General features: G+C 34.2%; 2 protein-coding genes across 10 annotated transcripts in view; one reads left to right on the top strand and one right to left on the bottom strand.

Annotated features, from left to right (window-relative positions):
* LOC118180493 (transcription factor unc-3-like) overlaps positions 1-23,040 on the top strand; it is an 81,445-nt gene that overhangs the window by 7,480 nt on the left and 50,925 nt on the right. For 2 of the 9 annotated variants that reach the window (XR_015041286.1, XR_015041285.1), the window contains exon 3: positions 4,288-10,551. Coding sequence is in view for 3 of the 9 variants with exons in the window: in XM_085817172.1 (XP_085673298.1) it covers positions 10,454-10,551 (98 nt within the window). In the remaining 6 variants the exon portion in view is untranslated. Of the gene's footprint in view, positions 1-4,287; positions 10,552-18,379; positions 18,462-22,009; positions 22,616-23,040 lie in introns of those variants that run through there. The other 7 variants (XM_085817172.1, XM_085817176.1, XR_015041290.1 and 4 more) reach the window with 7 other exon arrangements.
* The window catches only part of LOC146997289 (uncharacterized), a 330,931-nt gene that overhangs the window by 280,495 nt on the left and 27,396 nt on the right, over positions 1-23,040 (bottom strand). The window lies entirely within an intron of this gene.

Below are 23,040 nucleotides of genomic sequence, written 5' to 3'. Positions count from 1 at the left end.
TTTAAGTGACTGTATTCTGCTCGCTTCCTTGAAAATCTCAATAATGGAAGTTATTACTTAGAATTTTGATGCTTGAAAGCACTTTCCAACCATACAAAAAAATGGCTAACGCACAGATTTAAAATATTAATAAATTTTGATTGTATCTGTTCAAAACATCTGTTTGCGAATTCGCGGCAATTTTCCAGTATTTAATCTAAAATTCTCAAGACTGAGTTTGAGCAAAAATTAAGATGAGTAATATTTTCATTGCTGTAAATACATCACTATCATGATCAATAATTATATTAATATGAATTATAATAATTAGATAATTGTAGGATAATTTTTTAAACTGAAATAAATTCCTCAAACAAAAAATAAAGCCGCCAAAACAATTTAAAAGGCATTATAAAAATTGCCAAACAACAAAATGTCGCCAAACATCGTGGTTTGTAATTTTAATTTGAAATTTCAGTTATACATATTAGGTGCAAACTCAGCCTTAGTTTGATGTAGATTTTCAATAACTCTGTTGATTTTGAAAGCATCGGACACAAGTCTCTTCTCTTCAGGAGCAAACAGCCCACCAGCGGCCGAGCGATAAAGTCGCTGAACACTGGTAGTTCGATACGATGTTCAAATTCCGCAAATGGATTGGCTGCATGAGTCATTTCGTGGCTTTCACCATTTGAAATGTGTATACGAGCCAGTTTCCCTTAGAAAGTCCTTTATATGAAGGCATCCTTCCCTTAGATAGATAGCCCTCAAGGCTTTACCATCATCTCAATAAATAAAATCAGGAGCAAAGAAATTCTCTGAAAATATCTATGCCTAACTTGGTCGAGCAGTAAAGTCGCTGAACATTAGTAGGTTGGAATCCCGGCAAACGGGCTGGCTGCATGACGTTTTCGTGCTTTTCCTGATGTGTAACATGTATACGAACCAGTTTTACTTCGAAAATCCTCCACGAAGGCATCACTCTCTTTAGGCAGATATTCCTGGAGGGCTTTAGCGTAATTAAAATATAATACTGTACCCGAATAAGGTTACATTTTTTCTCGAATTTTTTCATCAAGGTTATTATTAGTGAGTTGTAAGTTATAAATAAGAACCGGTTTATTTCAGCGAGTGAACGGTACTCATCTGATCGCCTAAAAAGAAGAAGTTTCTACCCTAGAGAGAGTGTACGCTTACTTACTTACCACCAGCTGAGTTGCTGTACCTCCTGTTGTATGACTCAATTGATGGAGCATTCTATTATCACTAGGCCCAGCCAAAATTTTCCGTGGAGTATTAAAAATTGTAGCGAAATTTATAAGTTACTCTGGAAGATGGGTTATTAAAGAAACCCTGTGCTGAATGAGTATTTTAGCAGTGTTTTATGCATTGTGATTGTGAGTTTATAGAGAATGTTGACTGTAGAATTTGGATATAAGAAGTTATTCTGATGCATTAAAACGAACAATATCAACTGGGTATATTAATGTGCATCCTATGTGCTATTCACATATTTCCAGAGTTCCTATTTAATATTTGCTTGTCACGTTCATTGTACTCACTCGTGTTGAGTTGAAAACTGTGTTCATTGAAAAACATGTGCGGTTCACTTTTACACGGAGCACCATTTTATATCTGCTTGGCATATTGAACTGGTTACTGGTAGCGAACACTTGAAGATGAGACTAGAAAATATTAAGAGTATATGCAGGACTAACGCTAGTTTACGAGACTTGAAATATTAGAGTATACGTTTAAGAACACTCATCTTTTCTACGGGTTTCCCTAGTAGAACGGCAGATATAGCATTGTCCCATTTTACTTTTTTATTTATTTTGTGCAGTGTGCTTCTTTGCATATTCTTCGATCATTCCTTAAGCAGTGTTATTTGCATTCATTCTATTATGCCTGCATTCTTAATATCTTTCTTGTGCTGCATTCAGGGTTGAGCAATATATCTGGAGACTAGCCTCCGTTAGGTGAGTAAGCATTGTGCATGCACCCTGCTCGCTATGTTTATCTCAATTATATTGCTGAATGCTTAATCATTCCTGTTATTTGCAGCAGATTAGTGCTTGTTTTTATGTAGAGAAGTCAATTGAATGGCATAGCGCCTTTTGTTTTGTTTTCTATTAGTTTTATTTAAAATGGTTCGAACAAATGATTTAGTATTCTCTTATGTAAACTTTCAGCCCTCATAGGCATCTGTTCACATGAAATTTCGCATGTGCATTATATTACTAAAACACATTTTTTAAAATTGTATATTTTTATATCTAATTCTTGAAGATGATTCATGAAATATGAATTCCGTAGTAATAAAAAAATTAAAAGGCATTGTACATAATACCTATAACTAGCTGGGAATGTATGAAATTATTCATATTTCATACATTTCCTAGGAATACCAAATGAGAAACAGGCAAAGCATGAAATACATTTTTGATTCATTTTGAAGAACCTAAACTACTTACTAGAAGTTAATAAATCATGTATGAAAACCCAAATGACTACTAAGAAGGAACCATGGGACTAATGGTTCCTGAATCGCTAAGATGTGTATTTGTGGAAAAGAAAAGTACATTGATTTATCATTTTAAAGGAAGCGTCAATACTGTACAGTACTACGTTGCGGATGCCGAGTTATTTCCCGTACTTCATGAAAACTCATTTGAGTACTGGACATGGGCGAAGCGACAGAATGTTGAAAGAACTTTCAACCAAATACAAAAACATTGCACATAAATGATACTGAACTGTACAACCACCTTTGTGAGCTCTGCCGGAAAAAACAAAAAGTTATTAATAAAGGGCATTGTTGTGAAACTTATGACTATTTCTGAAATTAATTTCCGTTGTCAGGTAGATTGTTGTCTTACTGATTCCCAGTCTCGACCAGATAAAAAATACAAATTTATAATGTTGTACAAATTCATCTCGCTACTTTTTTACGTATTTTGAATGACAGATTTTTAATGGGACTCTTTCATTACTTTTTCAAAATAACATTTGTACTTTTGAGGAATGAACATCTTTTAATAAAGAGCATTTGTCATTCTATAGAATGTTTATGCATTATACACAAAGCCTAGGCAAAATATGTAATTCTTCAGATGATATAATTTATTTCTTCAGGTAATATAATTTAATTCTTGAGATGATATCATTTTTATGCATTCCGAGTTATAAAATGAATGAAATGTAACGCTGTTAAGTGAAACTAGCTCCAGGGTGTCTCTATGGTAAATAAATACAGTGAATTTTAAAGAATGCATTTATTCTATTTGGCTTTATGCGCTATCGACGAAGTAGGTTTAATTTAATTTTAGGTTAAGTATAAATGGAATGCAAGAAAAATGTGCATAATTTAATATTTACAAGGAAGCAATGTGGTGTACACATCAGACTCCTTTGAAATGCCCGAAAAATATCCATCCATCTTCTCAGTATTTATTTTCCCAAATAATCCCGTTCCAAATTTTCAAACTAGTTAGCCAAAAAGCCTTTGCAATCATCAACTTAATCAATTATCAAAAGGATGATCCATGCTTATTGCGTTATTTGCGGGAACTTCATTAATGCTTTCACCTTGTTTAAAATTTTTGTATTCGTCTGCGAGACTATCTGCACAGTCGTAAAGCGTTACCATGGTTACCAGTTTTTGCTTTACCATTGTTATTGTTAAAAATAAAATAAAATGGCTGTTCTAAAGCTTCAAAGTTGTGTTTTAATTGTTTATTTAGACAACATTTTTTAATTACACCTGAAGCTTCAATTTCAGACCATGTTAATTCACTGCTGTATATCCATATAAGAGGTTCTGCTCCATCAAAACTTCTTTCTGTGCCTTAGTGTAATAATGAATGCATTGTAGAATGTTGTAAGCTCTTCTAGGCTTGTATTAATATCATTTGAGTGTATTCTGGACTTTTAAAATTTAAACACATAAGTGGAAAAATATGAATAACTGGCTGAGAGGCAGGCACCGCATCGCCAGACGAGATCATTTCTAGTCAAAAGAGGACTTCTGGTAAGCCTAATGATATTCCAAGTTTTCTCGCAGTATCTCTATATTTAGCTTCTCAGCTAATATCTTAATTTTCTGTCATAAGCAAAGTTAATAATTTAAATAACAATATTAACAATGTTCCATTATGTAACAGTGTTTCATTATGTAACACTGTTCCGTTAACAATGTTCCGTTAGCAATTTTCTGTTAATAACGTTTTGTTCTTTCTATTTAAATGAATGAATGAGTATTTATTTAAATTTTGATTAAATATTTATTTGAATCTCCTTTGAATTTAGGTGAACTGTTGTTGGAATGGGAAGGTCGTCAAGCTCGTATCGTCCGCCCAGATGTGTAAACTGTCAATGGCGCCCTACACATGATTTGATCGTGTAATGATGATGAGGCGTGATCTTACCAAATCAGGTGCTCCCATTGGTCCACCTAGCAATGGCTTCTTATCCATCATTCCAGCATTTTTGCAGTCACCATCTTTTTCTGAAGACCAACACATCATAGAAAGAATAAAGGAAAACATAAAAAGGCAACGAAAACTGCTGTCAAACACTTACTGTGGTTAAGAGAAAAAAAGAAAGTTTCTCCCCCCCCCAAAAAAAACTCTCTGAAAAGTGCATTTTAGAAGAAGAGGCGATTTCTGTGCAGTGTTGTGTTCTTTCATTGTGCAGGAACGTGAACCTTCAGACCAATACCAGAAAATGTATTACAAATTCACGAACTGAAGTGTAAAAAAATGTATGTTTTGGGGTAGGGTATGAATAATTCTGAAATTTGCTTATAATTCAAAGAAAGCCAGTGAAGTGACACCATGGACAATTTTTTGAGAGCTTTTAGATAGAATTTATCAAAACATGTTAAATGGTGAAGAGTAAAATTTATTGCAACATCTAAACTCATTTTTTAATTACAGTACTGAACACGAAATTTGCTGTCAATGTACAGCTGTTCTTAGTTCTATCTATAAAAGGTGAAAGTACCATTCCTGAATACTTGGGATTTTAGAGAAATAATCCACAAAACCTCTACTATGTTTCTTCTCTACTTTACAAAACTTTGTTATTGTATATTAATCTAACACAAAAATTGTTTAAGAAATTTATTTATTCATAATGAAGCGATACACAGATTGAAGTGTGTCAAAAACTATTTAAAGTATATTTATTTTATTAATAACAAATTCTATGTTTTGTGGAATACAATCATTAGAGTCATAGTTTGCTTATTACAAATGGCATCACACAGCTGCTTCAAAAACTACTTAGTTGTAGATTGAAAATTATTTGAAAACAAAGGGAATGTATATATTACATATATAGTATGCCCATATTATACTTATAAATTATATTAATTCAGACATTCATTGAGTTAAAAGTACATGAGAATATATCTTATTCAGTTCTACTTTTAAAATCTTTGCTGGCAAAACTGATTCAAATTAATGAATTAAATCTGTTTTGCGAGACCATTTTGTTTAATGTAATTTCTTACTTATGTATTGTACTAAAGCTGTTCCCCTAAAAAAATACTGTTATGCTTATGATGCTGAATCATATTATTTGCAATAATATTATTATTACTAATGTAGAAAGATATTTTTATGTATGTATATACGTGTGTGACGAAGAAACACACCTTTGTTGAAATGCTTCATAACACACACTGCTGTTTTGTCAGTTTGTAGTAATATATGCTTGAATGTTAATGTTTGACCAATGTATGAAAATGTAAATCTTACCAATGTATGGAAATATTTAAATTGTTGGATATAAATGAAAGGACCACTTTGGTTCACAAAATGCTACAGCAGAAAAAAAAATTGTGACTTGCTTTAGTTTTTCTTATTTTTGTGCCCAGTTGGAATAGGTGGCACTATATGGGTGCTGTGATTCCGTAGTATGTTGTATTATTATGGTTACTATTTTATTACAAAAACCGTTAATGATTATTTTTGCAGCAGCACACAATAAAGCATTTGCTGTATTAGATGTGAACAAAACTTTGTTGTGGTCTTCGTCCTCCCCCTTATTGTGAATTAACGAGACTGTCAATCCAGAATTTTAATAAGAATTATTTGGAAAACGACATTTCCTTAATTTTTTTAACTTGTTTTACAATTGATAATTTACCAATTTCATGATTGATATGGACTTTTTTCCTACTAAATGAATTCGGAAAATTCTGATTTAAATTACATGTTTCTAAACCATTTACTGTTATGTAATAAATGAATTATTCTTTTTCATCTAATGATAGAACTTCCAAGGTTTCTAATCTGCAAAATTTATATAAATACATATTTCTTTTTCTGATGCATATAAAACTTTCCGGCTCATATTAGCATTTTAAAACAAAAAAACTAAATTAAATAAACTAGTAATTTTTAAATAGTTTTTTTAAAGCTGAAATTCAGATTTTTTTTAAACAAAAATAAAATAAATATAAAACATGAAATAAAGATTTAAGGGGAAAAAATGGCAAATAAAGCTACTAGAAATATTTAAAAGTAACTTTAAACATTTAACTTTTAGAATTTTAAGATAAAATATTTAAGACAAATACGCTTACTGTAATTTTTAAATTGTGTAAATTTACTTGCTTGAATTTTGACCCTTTTAAATTAAACAAAAACACATATTAAAAATATAAACAAAAATATTAAAATACAAAAGCACAAAATAAAACATGTTACAATTTAAACATTGCAGGGATTGTTTTGTTTGAATTTTAGTATTTTAAACTAAAACTTTTCAAACAAAAATAAAATAAATATAAAACATGAAATAAAGATTTAAGGGGAAAAAATGGCAAATAAAGCTACTAGAAATATTTAAATGTAACTGTAAGCATTTAACTTTTAGAATTTTAAGATAAAATAAGACAAGTATGCTTACTGTAATTTTTAAATTGTGTAAATTTACTTGCTTGAATTTTGACCCTTTTAAATTAAACAAAAACACATATTAAAAATATAAACAAACATATTAAAATACAAAAGCACAAAATAATGCATGTTACAATTTAAACATTGTAGGCATTTTTTGTTTGAATTTTAGTATTTTAAACTAAAACTTAAACAGCAAAATTGCACACTTTGAATTTATCTGTTTTGATGAAAATTGCAGACGAATTCTAAATGTTCTGTGAGTTGGTTCAGTAAGTAATATCAGTGACAGCTATGGAAAATACAAATATATGGAAAATACAAAAAATATTAACTAACACAAAATTGATCAAAATATTCAAACGAGAAACTTAAATTTTTGAATCAGTTTATGTATTTAATTTGTCAATATTTAGCCTTTTAATTAGGATAGCTCCCAAAGCCTTTCTCCTCTCCTTACATAAAACAGTCTTGGCACTGGAGTATGCCGGTATTTTAGTAATAAAATCATAACCTTTTTGATATAATTCTGAAAGTAGTTTTGGAAATATATGGGGAACGGGAACTGATTTTTTTTTGGGGGGGGGACTTTTCTTCTGCAAGTTTCTAACTTCCTTTTAACTTCGTTCTCAGTAATGTTGGGCACGCAGAAATGTACTTCGTATATGTACTTTCTTCAGTACTTTGTATTGAAAATTTCTCTTTACATTTCCTTTACAACGATGTGTCTTTTCTTTTACACATACCCAACTCATTCCTAATTTATTTTTTCGGTGTGGGTAATCATCTACAACTAAACATTCTTTTTTTGTAGAGAGTAATTTTTTTAAAATGGCTATGGGTTCCATCGCAGATTTTTTTTCGACGCTAAAAAAGACATACATGCTTCATAAGGATCAAACATCGACTGAGAAAATGAGAAAGACATTTTCTATTATAAGTATCGGCTTTTCTCTACAGCAGGTGCAAAGCTTGAAACTACACAATAGATGACATATGACTGATTAGGAAAACAACACAATAAGTGCGAGAATGTCCGCTCTGTCCACCTAGCTACTCTCACGTGTCCGCTGTAGCCACTGTCCGCTCTGACCGCGTAACCAACCAATACAACCACCAAGAACCGGCTCAGTGTGCGCAGGTGAAACAGAAATATCAAACTTCCATCCTGGATCCTGGTATGTCTGAAAAACTTAAAGGAAGACAAGCCTAAGATACTAATTCTGAAATGCATATTATTTTAAAAGATAACAAACCTATATCTCTGATACCCAGAAGATATAAGAGATAAAGAAAGTGTTCAACTAAAACAAGTAAAATCTATTTTACAATTGGATTTGGATGTTCATGAAGAACAAGTTATGTCTTTGGAAAGAAAACTTTCCGTATCAGACTGTAGAAATTTTACAGAAACAACTATTAGATGCCAAGAATGAAATAGAAGCTGCGAAAATACAAATGTTTAAGGTACAAGAAGAAAATAAGAAAACATATAACTTTCGAAGACGTTCTTCAAAATGTTATGAAATTAATGATTTAGTAGCAATCACCAAAGATAAAATCCTGTCTGAGAAAGAAAATAAAGTTCAAAATGTTAAACTGAACATGCAAGAAATGCTAGCTTTAGAAAAAGATTGCATGAGGGAAATTATGGAGAAGAGATTATTTGCTAAACAAGCAGAATTAGAAAGAAAAATGTGTATCACTCATGAAGATATCAGAATTATATCAGAAAGGTTGTCGTCAGTTGCGAGAAATTCTTAATGCTGATGATTGGGAACATTAGGGAAACCTGTGTGGTGCTGATGCTGTTCCAACGCCATCTAGTGCGACTTCAACATCAATTTACAAAGCAACTAAACATAAGACAACGTCACAGAAGAGGCGTTTCTTGAAGAATCTTCTGTCCCCAAAAGAAGACTTTCTAAAGCAATATCAGCTGTTAATTTTATATCTGAAGTAAGCAAACAAAATGCTTTTAATTTTCAAGCAAATACTGATTATACTTCTGGAAAAGAAATAATTGACGCAGAAATTCAAAATAGTTTTGAAACTTACGGAGAAGAGCTTCGAAAAGATGCGAAAATACAAATGTTTAAGGTACAAGAAGAAAATAAGAAAACATATAACTTTCGAAGACGTTCTTCAAAATGTTATGAAATTAATGATTTAGTAGCAATCAAAAGGACGCAATTTGGACCAATAAGTTAAAATCAAAGTATTTAGGCTCGTATAAGATTGTCAAAATAAAGAATAATGACTCCTATGATGTTGTAAAAGAAGGAGATCATGAAGGACCCACTAAAACAAGTACATGCGCTGAATACATAAAACAATGGACTCAAGCAGAAGAAGATGAATAAAATAATACTGATTATGACGTTCTTAACCTGAAGTGATACAACTGATAACCGAACTGTGAGTTTCCACCTAATAATGACTTTTATTTCAGTAAATGCTATTTTTAAGATGAAATGAACATTTCCAAAACTGTTAAAGATTGAAGATATTTTTCGTTTTAGATGAAATATAGAAGGGACTGTCGACGATGTTATTGTGCAAAGATGAAGGACAATTAAGATGTTTCCTTTCAATATTGTCCTTAGCACACAATCTTCCCCTCTCCCTTCGTACTTCTTTTCAGGTTTCGGCTTATTTACGATGATGGTTCTTTTTATGATGTCAAGAGTAGAATAATGTCGTCGAGGTCGACGCATAGCAGGAACCCGAATGTGGGATACTAAATCCATAGTTTAACAATTTTCTTCGCGAGCTGTCTAATTTTTAGCTGTTGACTGCACGAGTGAAATTGATAGAACTTTGAACACTTTGTTTTATGAGAGGAGATGTAAGATGTTGTTTTATAGATGTAAGGTGTTATAGATGTTGTGTTAATAAATGAACGATATTATACAGTCGGTAGATGGAGCAAAATGACAAAAACCTAATCCAGAAATCTTTTTTTTTTTTTCCCTTTCTGAATATTTCTGAAAATCATGTCTCTATTTTTTGAGAAATAAATAAATAATAAAATTCAATTAAAAATTTTTACTTGAGATGAAATCAGAATGGCTTTCTAGTGAACAAATATGAACAAATTTTCAACGAAAGAAGTACTCAGCAATAAGTACTACAACTTTTTCAAATTTAGTTTTCCAATTAGGAACACAAGATAGAGTAAAAAGTGGATTTCTTGTAAGATTTCATTTCTTTTTCTTGGAAAAAGTAGGAAATTACGTAATTTTGGAAACTTCCTCAATTGCTTTGAATGAAAAATTCTTCAATTCATATGCAGCCATTCTCAGCTTAATTGCTCATAGCAATCACAGCAGATTACGTTTTATGCTTTCTATAGATTTCTGTAGTGCAGTGGATTTACATTTTACTTTTGTTATTTAAAATTCATTTCCGTACATTGGAATCAAAATATTGAGAATGAATAATTTAAAATGCGAGCGTCCAAAATTCGTTTGCGAAGATTTTTCAGAAGTTGACGAGTTCCATCGACATGTGGCAACAATTCGCATTTCATTTTCTTTTATCGTTTGCAGATATATTAATTTTTAATGAATAAAGAATTTTTCCTTTGGAGATTTCCCAAAATAGCGATTCTTATCGCAAAGAATCTGCGTGAAATTTTGTCCTCGCAATGGAAATCCGCTAGGTAAGTTTTTGAAACTTTGTAAAATGCTTTTGAAGGCAATATTTTATTCAGCGTAAGAGATTTTGAGTAGTGTAAGATGTTTAATGAAGGGATAGAATACATCGAAGACGAAACTCGCTTTGTTAGATCATTTACTTTAAATAACTGAGTGTCGATCAAGTCGAAGATTTGCTTAGCGATCATCGTTCAATAAATTGGGATATTATTAAAGAAATTTTCATATCATCTAGACCTGTCAAGCTTTTGAACTTTAGTTCATCGCTTGTTCAAAATACAGTAACATGTCTCAGAAACATATCCTTCTTAAAATATAAGAATATTGCTGGTAATGGAATGTAGATTAATGTAATTAATGCTTACTATACCTGAAATTTGATTTAAGGATTTAACTAAAGAATTTGTATTATGGAAGGGAAAACAATCCGAAAGTATTTATAAATATTTTATTTGGTAATGATGTAGTATGAAAACTACCACTTTTTGTTACTTTTTTCTCAAATAGTGCGATTAAAATTCTAATTTTTAGTATAAAAATAAATGCAATTAAGAGTACATAAATGAATATAATTCCATTACTAATTTAAAAACATATTAAATTTTTAATGTCATTGCATTGATATTTAATATAAAATTGCTTTATAAAAAAATCGAATGTGTATTATTACCACATGACTTCCTTGTACGATTTGTTTTTGCTGCATTTAATTTAAACTTATTTCCTCGAATTTCATTAGATATATATTTCTCATTCAGTTAATTCAGTTCACACTTCGTAGCAAGGCAAAAATACATAAAACATCAAAATAACTTTATTAAAATTGAAAAATATAGTCTCTACATAGTATAATAAAAGAAAGAGTCTGTCTGTGTGTGCGTGTCTTTCGTTCGCGCTGCACGTAAGCTAATAGACTCACGGCTACGAAATTTGGTAGATAGGTGCATTTAGACAAGAGCCAGTGCACCTCGAAGCGATTTTTTTCGAAATTCGAATTAAAAATTTTTTTATTTTATGTTTTGTGACGAAATCGCGTCATTTTGAGACATAATGGCCTATAGGAAACGAGATTTTACTCTGCACACTCCATTTTCACATCGTCATGAAATGTAGGCACTTAACTATTTTACGAACTTAAAATAAATTGATCAGGAATAGGATAAGCTTCAGGCCACTTGGTGAAGTAATCAACGACAACGAGTATGTATTTGTTGCCATCAGCAGTTCGTGGCAGAGGTCAAACGCGATTCGTTCAAAAGGCGCCCCTACGTTGTAACGTTGCAGCTTGCCTCGGCTGCGTCTCTTAGGTCCTTTCCGACCTGCACAGGCATCGCAAGATCGGCACCACTTTTGCACGTCATCCTTTGCATTATTCCAGTAAAAGCGCTCACGAACTCTCTGTAAGGTCTTCATTATTCCAAAGTGACCTCCCGTAGGGCTGTTATGTAGTTCTTTAAGGACATCAGGATTGCGGGATCTTGGAAGTATCAGCTGCCATCGGAACGTCTTCCCATCATCCGATTCGAATTTCCGGTATAAGACGCCGTTTCGAATGTGAAGTGAATCCCAGAGTGCCCAATATTGTTTGGTTGTAGGACTACAGATAGAAATGTCCTGCCAGGTAGGTTTTCTGTTTGACGACTCCATTAGATCAATTATGGGTTTAATGTCGCGGTCTTCCAGCTGGTCTTTCCTGACTTCATCATCACTCCACGGTTCTCGATCAGCCGATGTTGATGTTGTAATTTGTCTTGCGACCGGAGTCAGCAGCTCGTATTTCGCTTCCACCCTGGAACAATATCGACAGTTTTCTTGGCAAGGTCTTCTAGACAGGGCGTCGGCGTTTCCGTGTGATGATCCCTTACGATGACGGATAGTGATGTCATATTCTTGGAGTCTCTGTATCCACCTGGCTATTTGACCCTCAGGATTCTTGAAATTTAAAAGCCAGGTCAATGATGCATGATCGGTGCGGAGCAGAAATTTTCTGCCGTATAGATAGTGATGGAACTGTTCTACAGCTTTGACTATGGCGAGCAACTCTTTCCTGGTGACACAATAATAATTCCTCTCCGGTTTAGACAGGCACTTGCTCCAGTACGCCACTACACGTTCTTGGCCGTCTGTTTCTTGGGACAAAACAGCACCGACACTTTCATTGCTCGCGTCGGTGTCGAGAATAAATGGTCGGTCGTGCTGAGGATACGTCAGGATTGGAGCAGATGTTAAAGCCTCCTTTAAGTTGTTAAATGCATCGTCGCATTCTTTTGTCCACAAGAACTTTTGGTTGCTCTCTGTGAGCTTGTGAAGGGGTCTTGCGATGGAAGAAAAGTCCTTCACGAATCTCCTATAGTAGGTGCAAAGCCCTAGAAAGCTTCTCAGCTGATGGACATTTTCGGGACGTTTCCAGGATTTAACCGCTGATACCTTTTCAGGATCCGTGCGCACACCTTCTGCAGAGATGACATGTCCCAGGTAAGTCACTTCCTTTCGGAACAATTTGCATTTAGCGGGACTCAGCTTTAGATTGGCTTCTTTCAGTTTCTGAAGCACCTTTCTAAGATTTTCTAGATGCTCTTCAAAACTCTTTCCGACGATGATGATATCGTCCAGGTATATCAGACAGGCTTCATAGGAAAGTCCTTTCAAAACAGTCTCCATGAGGCGTTCGAATGTTACCGGCGCATTACACAGTCCAAACGGCATCACCTTGAATTGCCAAAGCCCTTGTCCCGTAGTAAATGCCGTCTTTTCTCGGTCATGAAGGTGTATTTCTACCTGCCAATACCCACTCTTTAAATCAAGCGTTGAGAACCACTTGCTTCCAGAAAGAGTGTCTAGAATGTCGTCAATTCTAGGAAGAGGGTAACTGTCTTTCTTCGTAACCTCATTCAACCGGCGATAGTCAACGCAAAATCTTGTTGAGCCGTCTTTCTTTCTGACGAGAACGATGGGAGATGCCCATGGACTTGTTGAAGGCTCGATGACATCGCCTTCTTCCATATCTTTTAACAGTGTTCGCACCTCTTCCTGTTTAGCAAACGGCAGACGCCTTGGATGTTGCTTGATCGGGCGATGATCGCCGGTATCTATTCTATGTTGTGTCAAACTAGTTCGACCCACGTCAGAAGACGAGCGGGAAAAAACAACTTGAAGATCTTTAATAACGCGATCGGCAGCATTCTTCTCTTCATCGTTTAATTGCGCATTCTGCAATAACTCCGATGTAATTCTCTCTGAGGACACGGATTCTTGGATGTTACTCTTTCTTTCAACGGTGGTTACTGGAGTACATGCTGCAACCACTTCACCTTTCTTAATAATTCTCCCCTTCTCAGTTACATTGGCGACTCTCACCGGGATAACCGTTCTGGATAGGTCGACGAGTGTTGAGGCTACTAGTACTCCTTTTGGGCTATTACAGTTATTGGGATATTCTATGACGCCGTAGCGGAAATTTCTGTTTTCGGCTATGGATCCAGGGAGTAAAATTTCTGTTCTTGCCGGTATTGTGATATTGTCTTGTGCTATGATTTTATGGACAGATTTAACTTCATCATTGACTCCAAATAACGCTATGTCCTCAGATGTAGAATGCAATTCGTTATTTTTAAAGTCCAAGGAAAAATTGTATTTCCTTAGAAAGTCCAATCCGAGTATGCAAGAATCAGTGATCTCTGCTACATATGCCATGTGATGGTAAGCGGCACTTCCAAACGTGATGTTAGCATTTACTTTTCCATCGATGTTGATCTTCTCACCGGACACAGTCTGTAGGGTAACGCAGGGCGGCGTCCAGATAAGTTTGCTTCCCAGTTGTTGAGCCAAATCTTTTCGGATGATGGTAACGTTGGCTCCTGTATCTATCGTCATATTGCAGGGAACTCCATTAATATGTCCTATTATGAAAAGTCCATTACTGCCGGCTCTCACTGCAGAAATCTGAAGCGCTTTAAACTGGGGCTTTTCATGATCTGGCAAACTCCGCCCCGCGAGATGGCCACTAATTAGCTTCCCTGCTGTTTGTTAGGAGCGGTCTTAGCATCCGTGCCCTGGGGTGTTCTGCAGTTTCGTCGGATGTGTCCTTCAGCACCGCAGTTCCAGCACTTTACGGTCGGTTTCTTGTCACCAATATTCTGACTCAAGGCGTTCAGTTGTCTAGTTAAATCGTCTAGACGAGCAGTGACTTGATCCCCTGGCTCCTCGACTTGAGCAGCTCTGACTGGATGGCGGTCTCGACGGGTGGCTTGCTGGGCTGCCTCAAATTTCATGGCATACACTAAAGCGCTTTTCAGATCTTTAACATCCGCCATTCGCAGTGCTTTCTGTATTTCAGGGTCCCGGATGCTATCGATGAAATATTGCAGGGACAGGATTTCCCTTGTTTCTGTCGGGCACTCTGAAAAGGCGTGATGTGACAGCCTTTCAACATCCGTGGCGAGCTCCTGAAGCGTTTCGGTGAGCTTCTGTTGACGAGATTTTAATTGGAGCCTGCTGTAGTCTTTTAAACATTTCTCGCCGAAGCGCAGCTCCAAAGCGCCGGATAGAGCTTCGAAATCTAGCCTTTGATTTTCGGGAAGCGTCTGCAGGATATCCGCTGCGTCTGCTCTCAGAGAAGCGGCGAGATGACAGGCCTTAGCTTGGGAATCCCACCCATTCGCATCCGCAACGATAGAAAATTGTGTCCTATACACCTGCCAGGAGGTCTTCCCATCATATGTAGATAGTTTCAGAACGGAACGAGCAGGCATCGATAAAAATTTGAAACCTTCAGAATTGTTTCCTACCGTCGCTATGCACTTCTTTAGGCTGTCAACTTCTTTGGCGACGGCAGCAGAAACCCTATCATCAATTTGTTGTTCGACGGCAGAAACTCTCTCTTCTATATGTCCAACTTTAGTTTCAACCGCGTCTATTCTGCCTTCCATAGCCTCAAATTTATTTTCTATTACGCAGGTAATTTCTCTTTTCATTTCGTCCTGACCTGCTTTCATCTCATTTTTAAGAGATTTCATCTCTTCCTTAACGGATTCCTGGCCAAATTTCATTTCTCCTTTGAGGGATTCCTGGCCCAATTTCATTTCTTCTTTAAAAGATGTTTGGCCAGCTTCCATCTTTTCTTGGAAAGCAGCAAAATCAGTAATGAGCTGTCTCAATTGTTCTTCCATCCCTCTTGTTATTGGCATTCAAATCCCACTTCTGACACCAAAAATTGTTGCGTGCGTACGGGCTCGTTATGAAATGAATGCACAAGTCCGATGAAAAATGAACAAAAATTTATTATTATCACAACAAAAATGCTTAAATTTTCTCAAATTATCATGCAGTATTACAATATCTCACAGTAGTTATCTTTTAACTACTCAAATATCCAATAGAACGTAATTCAAAACAGCTAAAGAACGCTAATCCGCGAATTCGCTACAATCAACAAGAGCAGTTTTCTAAACAACAACAAACTAAGCAAGCAACTACTACGAACTGAGATGTTTTCCTCCTTTTATAAGATTTTAAAATCACGCGCTAGAATTTTCCAGTACTTTCTCGAAATCAAAAAGAGATATTTATTTATTTAACGCACGCGCTCTTGTATTTTTAATTTTTCCGGCTTAGCTTTCTTTTAATATTCGTCACGCACTGCACTGCGCGAGAAATAAAACCATTTAATTTATAATTGAACTAACATTAGCTTTTTAAATAGCAAATTCGTAACAATATTGAAAAGTTTTGCATGACTTTTTTTCTTCAACGGGAAGTTGGTAAATTTTTTTATTAGGATAATTAATATTTGTATTAAGGGATATAGCTTATTTTATTGTAATGTTTTTTCTCTTGAAAATATAAGATAAAATATCATTAATTATATTTTGCTTTTCAGAATTTTTTGTTTTTTGTATTCTTTTAATGTTATTTATTGCTCATTTCACTGTTTTTAAGATACTGAAAAATTTTGAGTGATTTTTTTTAGGAAACAAAGTTCTTAACCTCCTTTATACCATTTTCTTAAGATTTTGCAAAGGGAAGTTGGTTAATTTATTTATTAGGATAATTAATATTTGTATTAAGGGATATTGCTTATTTCATTGTAATTTGTTATACGTAATAACTTTTTTTATGAAGTTGTTCTGCAGAGTAAAATTCTACGCAGTTTTTAAATTTAACGTTTGGTGTTCCCTTCAACCATTTTTTCTGTACATTTAAAAGCCAGACGAAGGCTGGCAGCGAAGCTGCTAGTAAATGTAAAACACCAAGTAGAGTGAAAACAGTTATCAAATTTTACAATTAAAGCCAGCGGTCAAGAAGTCAGATTTTTCTGTGCACAAAACTGAAAGTTTACTTTTGGTCCCACTCGGCAAAAAGACACTGAAAGTGTAGAGAAACTGACTTAATTCACAGTTCTGCTAAATTTGGCTCAGCCTTATTTAAACAACTTTTAAATTGCCCCACCTATTGGGTGCCTCCATAATAAAGAGACCACCACATCTGGCCTTGTATGGATTAATGGACTGGGTTACATTTGTAATTATTCACAATCTGCCATTGTATTTCTAAAATTCCATACTGAGATGAAATTCTTACTGATCTTCCCGCACTTTATTTCAATAAAGTGAGAATTCGAATCTTATAAAAACTATCTTTGATAATACTTATAAATTTTATTTACTCTTTTGAGAGCACAAACATGATTCCTCCAGATTAATAATAGCGAGTACAAATTTTTATATTGGACCTTTAGAACATCTTCTGATGTTGCCATTTCGGAAAAACACAACTCATTTTACTTTTATTCATAATTCACGATCTTTACATATGTGTATTTTAAGATTCTCTATTAATGTGTTTCTGATTTCACAAACAGAAGTCTTCAATTATGGAGAGGAGATGTTTAAAAATTTAAAACCTGTTTCTTGAAAAATTAAATATAACTTCAATGCACATGCAAGTTTGTTTTGAAGGTCTTGGGGTGAACATGCAGATATGGCAAACTATATTTCTTTACAGTTTCCTGCATTCAAATACTTAACAATAATGTAAAAGAAAATGCAAAGTATTTTAAAATACTACGTTAAAATTTTGCTCTTAACTCGTGTAGACCTTTGTTTTTATTATCCGCGTATGTTTGTTTATATTTAATTGTGCCTTGTACACACTTGCATTCAGCATTTGTTTTACAGTACACTGAATTAATATATATGTTTTCCAGTTTGTAATAAATGTTCAGTTCTTTTGTATCATTTTAAGTATGCTTAAAAGTAAATTTTTTATGCATTTGTACAATTATTTGAATGCACTTTTTTTTTCACTTTATTTCTCAATTGTTCTTCCATCCCTCTTGTTATTGGCATTCAAATCCCACTTCTGACACCAAAAATTGTTGCGTGCGTACGGGCTCGTTATGAAATGAATGCACAAGTCCGATGAAAAATGAACAAAAATTTATTATTATCACAACAAAAATGCTTAAATTTTCTCAAATTATCATGCAGTATTACAATATCTCACAGTAGTTATCTTTTAACTACTCAAATATCCAATAGAACGTAATTCAAAACAGCTAAAGAACGCTAATCCGCGAATTCGCTACAATCAACAAGAGCAGTTTTCTAAACAACAACAAACTAAGCAAGCAACTACTACGAACTGAGATGTTTTCCTCCTTTTATAAGATTTTAAAATCACGCGCTAGAATTTTCCAGTACTTTCTCGAAATCAAAAAGAGATATTTATTTAACGCACGCGCTCTTGTATTTTTAATTTTTCCGGCTTAGCTTTCTTTTAATATTCGTCACGCGCTGCACTGCGCGAGAAATAAAACCATTTAATTTATAATTGAACTAACATTAGCTTTTTAAATAGCAAATTCGTAACAATATTGAAAAGTTTTGCATGACTTTTTTTCTTCAACGGGAAGTTGGTAAATTTTTTTATTAGGATAATTAATATTTGTATTAAGGGATATAGCTTATTTTATTGTAATGTTTTTTCTCTTGAAAATATAAGATAAAATATCATTAATTATATTTTGCTTTTCAGAATTTTTTGTTTTTTGTATTCTTTTAATGTTATTTATTGCTCATTTCACTGTTTTTAAGATATTGAAAAATTTTGAGTGATTTTTTTTTAGGAAACAAAGTTCTTAACCTCCTTTATACCATTTTCTTAAGATTTTGCAAAGGGAAGTTGGTTAATTTATTTATTAGGATAATTAATATTTGTATTAAGGGATATTGCTTATTTCATTGTAATTTTGTTATACGTAATAACTTTTTTTATGAAGTTCTTCTGCAGAGTAAAATTCTACGCAGTTTTTAAATTTAACGTTTGGTGTTCCCTTCAGCCATTTTTTCTGTACATTTAAAGGCCAGACGAAGGCTGGCAGCGAAGCTGCTAGTAAATGTAAAACACCAAGTACAGTGAAAACAGTTATCAAATTTTACAATTAAAGCCAGCGGTCAAGAAGTCAGATTTTTCTGTGTACAAAACTGAAAGTTTACTTTTGGTTCCACTCGGCAAAAAGACACTGAAAGTGTAGAAACTGACTTAATTCACAGTTCTGCTAAATTTGGCTCAGCCTTATTTAAACAACTTTTAAATTGCCCCACCTATTGGGTGCCTCCATAATAAAGAGACCACCACATCTGGCCTTGTATGGATTAATGGACTGGGTTACATTTGTAATTATTCACAATCTGCCATTGTATTTCTAAAATTCCATACTGAGATGAAATTCTTACTGATCTTCCCGCACTTTATTTCAATAAAGTGAGAATTCGAATCTTATAAAAACTATCTTTGATAATACTTATAAATTTTATTTACTCTTTTGAGAGCACAAACATGATTCCTCCAGATTAATAATAGCGAGTACAAATTTTTATATTGGACCTTTAGAACATCTTCTGATGTTGCCATTTCGGAAAAACACAACTCATTTTACTTTTATTCATAATTCACGATCTTTACATATGTGTATTTTAAGATTCTCTATTAATGTGTTTCTGATTTCACAAACAGAAGTCTTCAATTATGGAGAGGAGATGTTTAAAAATTTAAAACCTGTTTCTTGAAAAATTAAATATAACTTCAATGCACATGCAAGTTTGTTTTGAAGGTCTTGGGGTGAACATGCAGATATGGCAAACTATATTTCTTTACAGTTTCCTGCATTCAAATACTTAACAATAATGTAAAAGAAAATGCAAAGTATTTTAAAATACTACGTTAAAATTTTGCTCTTAACTCGTGTAGACCTTTGTTTTTATTATCCGCGTATGTTTGTTTATATTTAATTGTGCCTTGTACACACTTGCATTCAGCATTTGTTTTACAGTACACTGAATTAATATATATGTTTTCCAGTTTGTAATAAATGTTCAGTTCTTTTGTATCATTTTAAGTATGCTTAAAAGTAAAATTTTTATGCATTTGTACAATTATTTGAATGCACTTTATTTTTTGAAACTCTGGTTGCAGAACTCTGAAACTTTGTGCTTTGATTTTTATTGATATTACGGCAAATCTCATTAGGGTTATCTGTCTAGGGAAATGGATGCCTTCGTGGAGGACGTTCTAATTGAAACTGGCTCGCAGACACGTTACACATGGGGCAAACCAGGAAAACGCCCATGCAATTAGAACATTTTCGAATTATTTCGCTTGGCACAACGGATTTTAGAAATCCAAACCGGAAACTTACGCAGTGTTTTTCGCGATTGTTCTATGGAATATGAACACATGCATAATGGAGACGTACTCGTATGCGCATAACGTACATATACTTAATCCTTTGCAATGACGGAATTAACATAAAGGCTTTCACTTTACGTCATATGATGCATACTATACACAGAAACCTTATGAAATTCTATTTCTCGTTCTTGAATACTAGGTATATAGCTTATAACCGTTTCAACCAGGTATCGTCAACGCAGTGCTCGCTGGTTCCAAGATGCTCCCTAAGCAGTTTCAAACTACCCTTTTTCAAATATTGGCCCACGAGCTGCCGAGCGGTAAAGTCGCAGAACACTGGGAGCTCGTTACGAGGTTCGGATCGGGCTGGCTGCATGGGCGTTGTCGTGGTTTCCTCATGTGTAACGTGTATGCGAACCAGTTTCCCTTAAAAGTCCTTCACGAAGGCATCCCTCCTCGTAGGCAGATAGCTCTCGAATGCTTTGTCATAATCAAATAAACAAGCCAAATCTTTCAAATATCTAAATGGCAATTTTTGGATATTCGGAAGACAAATATTCGAAATTGTAACGAATGATTTTTGTAAATTTCTTATTTTTGCTTTCCCATGGTAAGAAATGTAAGAGCAGCAAAATTAGCCTTTTAACATAAACTGAATGCTAGCAAAATCAAAATAACACTTCATGACAAGATGAATCAACTTTCGATTGCTAGGAACATCTGATTCCGCATACAAGGAACTATTTTCTACCCCCATTAACCTCATATACTCTGTCCAACCAGGTGCACTGCGCTTTACATAGATTACTTCCTGTTCATATGTTATTTAATTAATTTGCCTTCTAAATTCAAGCAAAATTCGCATTCTTCTCTTCAGATTCGAAGATAACGAGGGCATACAGACAGCATTGATTTCGCAATGGTTGGTACTAAGAAAATGTTATGTCAGCTGATTGTTGTGTGACAACAACTTATTTCATTGCACAACAACAAGCCTCAGTTTTCTTGCTTAGCTGGCAACATTTATGAACAAAGAACTATAGCAATGTACTAAAGCAACATTTATTATGAGTTTTCATTTAGTTCACTAATGGCCCACCAGCGGGCAAGCGGTAAAGTCGCTGAACACTGGTAGTTCGGTTCGAGGTTCGAATCCCGCGAACGGGCTGGCTGCATAGGTGTTTTCGTGGTTTTCCCCCACGTGTAACGTATATACGAGCCAGTTTCCCTTAGAAAGTCCTCCACGAAGGGCATCCCTCTCTTTAGGCAGATAGCCCTCGAGGCTTTGCCGTAATTAAATAACCTAACCTAACCTAGTTCACTAATGTTTACTGTGGGTGGCAAACTGGGCCAATGATTGGGCCTTGTCTCAGGTGAACTACTCGAAGAGGTGCCAAATTAGCCACAAAAATTTAGAAATTAGACTTCGGAAGTACATCAAGAAGTTGAAAAAGAATTAAAATACTTTCGAGTACTCCAGATGAATTAAGCGAAGAATTCATAATACTAATTTTTTTTTAAAGCGCTGAGGTTTCGCAGCACTGGATGTTTCTAACATCAAAATTTAATCTTCGAACAAACGTGTTGAATTTTAGCTCGTTGCAATGGCTCAACTAGCCTAGATAGCACCATGGCGCAGACGTTAATATTCTCTACTATCAATTGTTTATTAGCAAAGCAACAAATCATGTTTTTGGCATAGATTTAGTCAAGATTTAGAGATCTTGTCTAAATCTACGCCAAACATTAATTTTGTTGCTTTGCTAATTTTATGTTTCACTTTGGTGTGTTTCTCTTTTCTTGGGCTGAAGATTTTACTTCACCATAACAAACTTTGTAAAGTCTATTGAGTTTATATAAACTATATAATATCGATATCAATACTATACAGTATCGCAACAGCCTATTTTTGTTGCCAACGCATGACGAAATGCTATAATTGGCTAGATCTTCTGCACTTTCAATACACCTTTCCTTGGAGAACCATGATCGCTGCGTGGAGCCCGCGAGGCAGCATATCAGTTGATCCGGAACAAATCTCACCACCTGTACACTCTCAACTTATAACTGATTTTGGAACTATTTTTGTCGCAACCCACATAAGGCATAAAGGCCGACTAGAATAGCGTTGAAGGATCTAAATGAAGGTATTTACCGATAAAGTGTTCCATTATTATCAAGTTTTTGCTTCACTTTTGAGTAAAATTTGTTGTCGAACGATAACCATGGTGCGAGGTTGTATTGATACTTATTTTGGGACGGAACTGTATAGTTAGTTTTGTGATGGTTATTTCTGGATTACACTGCTGGATGGATTAAATGAGTTTTCTGTCAGCCTGTTTCATTAATTGTTATGTCTGGAATACGATTGTATCTAAGGTAAGACATGACTTCTTTTTCTTCATTTTTGAGTTGTTCTCTTGTTTATAATGAAATAATAAATTTAATTTTTCATCATAAAATAGAAACGGAGTTTTAAATTTTTAACTTTTTTTGTGTGTGTGTAAGATTTAAGACGAACCGTCGTGTCTGATTTTAATGCAACTGATATCGACATTAAAGAACACCTTTTAAACGTTCAGTTTCGCTTCGTTGATTTTATAAGATAACCAGTATCGAATATATAATTTTAAAAGAATCTGTTCTTGTAACATGAATAAGTAAGCAATAAAATTTTGGAAAGAGAGAAATAAATGAAAAAAATGAATGAATTTTATGAAGGAACAGAAATAAATGAAAGCAATAAAGCTGTCAATTTAAAGATTTGAAACACGAAAATGAAATTAAAACATAAAAACCGGTTC

Source organism: Stegodyphus dumicola, chromosome 5 (assembly GCF_044657685.1).
Source record: "Stegodyphus dumicola isolate Sdum_Otavi_A_Nest chromosome 5, ASM4465768v1".
NCBI lineage: Eukaryota > Metazoa > Arthropoda > Arachnida > Araneae > Eresidae > Stegodyphus > Stegodyphus dumicola.
This window is presented reverse-complemented; position numbering and strand designations above follow the sequence as displayed.